Here is a 4,846-nt window from a genome sequence, read left to right on the forward strand (position 1 = left end):
CCCACCTCTCAGCTCCACCCCAGGCTCTCATGTTTTGCTCATTTCATCCTGGCACCTAAGTGAGTGCCTGGTACATCCCAGGGAATGGCTGAGGATGCAGATAGAATAACAGTGGACTATCAGCCTCCAGGGGGTCATGTGCTGAAGAAAGGTGTTGTTTACAAAGCCAGGAAGGGGTGTCCTGAGCCAGAGTGTCCCCCATTTTCCTTCCCCTTCCTCATGCCTCCCTGACCTGGGGTAAACCTCAGCTGACTTCTGTCGAGCACAGAACCAGACCCTGTTCTATGGGCCCAGTATGATTAAAGTCACACAAGCTTCGGGTGGTGTATTGATATTTCCATTCTACAGATGGGGAAACTGTGACTCAATGAGATTCAGTAATTTGGCCAAGGTCAGGGCAGGACTTGACCCCAGGGATGTGACTGGCTCTCTGCCTCACCCTCAATGTCCAGCTGGACAACACTCAGAGCAGGATGCAATGTGGGACTCCATGGAACTTCATGTGCCCTTCCACAGGACAGCCCCACAGCAGATAGTGGACCATCAAGACAGAGGGCCTAGTGGTGCCAGACCTTCCCAAGTTTACAAGAGAAGGCAAAAGTGTGGATTTTAACATAAAATCTTTTTGTTTCTAAATGTTAGACAATTATTACATTAAAAAAAAAAAAAAACTCAGATGCTTTCAGAGACCAGATAAATATCTTGTCACTCAATGCCTTGGATGACATGAGGTGGCTGAATTGAGAGTGTGAATGGTACCCGGAGACCCCCATGCTTTTGTCAGTGTGGCTGCTTTTGTCATCTGTGGGGCAGACTGCTTTAAATTCAGGGGTCACCCTCAGCAGGATGCAGACCCCAGTTTTTCTAAGGACAGATCCCAAATACTGATCCTTACCTTCATTTTTCAGCCCCCACTGTGAGAGGCTGGGTCAGCCTGGTCACAGGTGTGTCTCAACTCCCCACCTGCAAGCTGAAGTGCTCACTCACTAAATGCTTGTTGATGGGAGGATTCTGATTAGCTTCCCACCTCCCCGCATGCTGGCCCCTCCCACAGGCATGCAAGCTCCTCTTCCTCCCCTGCCGCAGGAGGGTGGGGCTAGGGCTGATAGGTTAAAAGCCAGCATCTGGGGACCCCTTAATGCTGGGTGCCCCGTGGAGCTTGAGCCTTAGCATGGCTGCCTCGAGCTCTGTAAGTCCACCGGCTGCCCTTTCTGGAGCAGGGGCCCAGCTGGGGTGATGGATATAGGAGTGGGCTGCAGACAGAGTCAGGGCTCCCAGGTGACCCTGTCTCTTCTTTGGTCAGGCAAGTGAAGCCGAGGGTGGACTCCAAACCTTGGAGAAGAAGAAAGAGGAGGAGGAGGAGGAAGAGGAGAAGGAGGTGGCAGAGTCAGTGTGCCTGTGGGAGCAAGAGCAAGAGGAGGCAGCTGTGGCGGCATGCTTTGGAGACGATGCTCCAAACTTTCTTGGGACTGGGACTTTGCTGTCTCTGAGGACGAAAGCTCAGGACAAGGGGCCCATGGAGAACAAACTAGAGTTGCACCCCCTGCAGAACAGGTAAGGAGGAGAGTGAAGAACTGGACTGGACCCCTGTGGCTGGGCCATCCTCTGTGCTCCCTGGTCGTGTGGCCTCGGACTACCCCTTCTGCTCTGGACTCAGTTCCACATCTGTGAAATGTCTGCGCTGGCCTAAGCACTGGGCCTGTGGACTCTTCCAGCGTTACCCAGCTGAGATTCTGGGCTTAAAACTTCACTCCTTGCTCAACCTTTCAGGATAACTAACTTTAGTCACCATGTGGGGAGTGTATGGGGGGGTGTGCTCCCAAATCTCCTATTTTGTCCTTAAAGGGCAGGGACCTACCTCCCTGTTAGCCCAGGTGCTGCTGGGGGTAGACATGGGGGTGTTTCTGCTTCCTCTCCCCTGTCAGGTGGGCTCTATGGTTCTTCAAGAATGACCGTAGCAGGGCTTGGCAAGATAATCTGCATATGGTCACCAAGGTTGACACCGTGGAGGATTTCTGGGCGTGAGTGTGTGTCCCTTGGGGCCAGGCCAGGGGATTCTGAGCTGGGAGTTGCTTGTCACACATCCGTGACACCATCTCTGGGGCCTTTCAGCATTTGTTGAGGGATGGGGGAGGGTGTTCCTTTCCAGGAGGCATTGGGATTGGGCCACAGCCACCCCCTTGAAGCTTCTGAGGGCTTAGGGAGAGAGCTTAGGGAGTGGGAGAAGCCAGGAGCAGCCCACGCTGCCATTTCATGGCTTTGTGACCTGTGACCCTGGGCAAGTTCCTTCTCTCTGAACTTAGCCACACAGCGAGGATCAGGTTGCCTCAGAGTGTCTGGGGGCGATCAAGGGAGGTTATTTGAGAAGCGTAGCATAAACCCTAGGGGGGCCTTCACTGGAGGGGTGCACCAGGAGTCTTCCCAGGGTGCAGTCTTCACTGGACTTGGATGGTTGGGGAAGCTCCAGGGGGAAGGTGGGCTTTGAGGGAATTCCAAGCAGCAGGAACAGAGTGAGCACAAGCAGGAAGGCCCCAAGGTGGTGGGAATCAGTGGATCCCACAAGGAGTTGAGAGGGTTGGGGATCAGCTGGAACCCAGCCTAACAAACTTGACTTTCAGCATGGGGTGGGGGCTCTCTCCAGGATGTACAGTCATATCAAGCTGGCTAGTAAGCTCTCTTCTGGCTGTGACTACGCCATGTTCAAGGTGAGTTCTGTTCTCATGCCCTCCTTCCCCCCAAAAGGACAAGGGTTGGATTCTTCCCAGCTTCTGCAGCCATCCTCCCTCCAAGGAGAGGTTTTGGGGTGGAGGGAGCCGTAAACAGTCTTTTTCAGGGCAGAGGTGTGATTTCCGATTGGAGGGGCTGCTCTACAGAAGCCCACACAAAGCATGTCAGGCCTGAGCTGCACCTTGGAGAACACCCGAGTCTGGAAGGGCAGGGGGAGAGGGAAGAGTCCAGCTTTCTTGCTTGGCTTCTGAACACTCTCCTCCAGCCCTACCCTGGAGGTGCTGACATAGGCGTTTACAGATTTCCCCCGGTGACTTCTGCCCAGTGAGGTTTGGTGATGTCCATCACTGCCCACAGAAACGTCTGCCCCAGAGGCCCCCTGTAGTGCTTCTGTTTGAACTCTTGTCTTAAGGAACCTGAATCAGTAAAGGATTTGCATGCACACATAGACAAGGCTATGAACAGTGACAAATTGGGTCAGGGTCCTGTGGGGCTCCAAAGGGGTCTCTCTGGTGGGCTGAGTGGCACCTGGTGGTGTAGAATGGAAGTTAGGAGAAAAGTTGGCCTATTTAGGGCCTGAGCAGAGGGCAGAGAAGGCAGCACGCAGAGGCAGCTGGGTCCCGCTTCCCTTTGAAGGAAGGGAGGTAGTTGACCTACCGTCCGCCTTCCAGGATGGCATCAAGCCCATGTGGGAAGACAGCAGGAATAAGCACGGTGGCCGCTGGCTGGTCAGTCTCTCCAAGCAGCAGCGCCACATTGATCTGGATCGTCTGTGGCTGGAGACAGTGAGTGGTGGTGGCGGTGGGGGAAGGGTTCAGGGGAAGTGGTCTCAAGGGTGGTAGGGGCTGTCCCTGTGCCCACCTGGAAAGCTCACCATCCCCACTTTGGGCCCAGTTGCTGTGTCTGATTGGGGAGAGCTTTGAGGAACACAGCACCGAGGTGTGTGGGGCTGTCATCAACATCCGTACCAAGGGTGACAAGATTGCTATGTGGACGAGGGAGGCTGAGAACGAGGCCAGCGTCTTGCACATTGGGTGAGGGCTGGGTCCAGGGATGACATGGGGGTGGGGGGCTGGCTTGCAAGTGAGACCTCTGGAACTCGCAGTGCCTTCTCTCCATTCTTTTTTACCCACCAGTATAAAAGGAATGGGAATCTTCTGACGACTCATGTCTCCTTTGCTCTGTCTCTCTCTGCCCAGGCATGTATACAAAGAGCGCTTGGGTCTTTCCATGAAGACCATCATTGGGTACCAGGCCCATGTAGACGCGGCCACCAAGAGCAACTCCCTTGCCAAGAACAAGTTTATGGTGTGAGGGGGGTCTTGGCACCACTCTCAGTCATGTGGGGCCACCACCTCATAAGCCTCATCGCTGTGGTGTATGCAGGACTACACCATTGATCCTGGGTTGGAGGAGGGGGCAGACAGCCTGATTTTTACATATTCTGGAGTGCATATGAACACTTTTTCTTTTATTTTTTTGAGATGAGACCTTTCTATGTTGCCTAGCTTAGCCTCAAACTCCTGGGTTCAAACAATCCTCCCACTTCAGCCTCCCCAGTAGCTGGGACTACTGGTGCTTACACCATGCCTGGGTTCATACAAATACTCTAACAGGTATTAGGCCCAGGTCCAGGGGCAGCTAGGTGGAAAAGTTTGAGTCCTTCCTTTTGCCTGGGAACATCGCAGAAGCAAGGTGCAAGAATCTCTTGGGTTTCCTTCTTTTACCTGGGGGTGGGATATGGGGTGGTCTTGGTAGGGGGCTTGATGACAAGATGACAGGGGAATTCTGTGGTCCAGTACTTAATCTGTGCCCACTGGGAAGGGTGCTAGGTGGCCTGAGGGGGCAGCCTTTTCCATTTTGATGGAGGGGCTGGAGACCACTGATATGCTGAGAGTGGGAGTTCAGAGATGGGGTGTCTCCTCTTTGTGACCACTCTCACTGGATCTGTCAGTGCCCTTCCTGTATCCTGTCCCTTCCCTAGATCACCTGTGCTTGGGTCCCTGGAGTGGGGCAGCCCTTCCTGCCCCCCACTTCAAGTGTTGGAAGGCTGGAGGGAGAACCCAGCTATTTGTGTGTGTGTGTGTATATATATATATATATATATATATATATATAT

At 53.6% G+C, this 4,846-nt stretch overlaps 1 protein-coding gene across 1 annotated transcript; it reads left to right on the plus strand.

The window, feature by feature from the left end:
* Positions 1-1,171: 1,171 nt before the first annotated feature.
* Eif4e1b (eukaryotic translation initiation factor 4E family member 1B) lies at positions 1,172-4,041 on the plus strand. Its single transcript, XM_015488446.1, has 7 exons — positions 1,172-1,189; positions 1,412-1,554; positions 1,926-2,021; positions 2,642-2,705; positions 3,399-3,512; positions 3,622-3,761; positions 3,927-4,041. The coding sequence occupies exons 1-7, from the start codon at positions 1,172-1,174 to the stop codon at positions 4,039-4,041; spliced, it is 690 nt and encodes a 229-aa protein (XP_015343932.1).
* Positions 4,042-4,846: the final 805 nt, after the last annotated feature.

The sequence above is a fragment of the Marmota marmota genome, unplaced genomic scaffold (assembly GCF_001458135.2).
Source record: "Marmota marmota marmota unplaced genomic scaffold, marMar, whole genome shotgun sequence".
In the NCBI taxonomy this organism is placed as follows: Eukaryota; Metazoa; Chordata; class Mammalia; order Rodentia; family Sciuridae; genus Marmota; species Marmota marmota.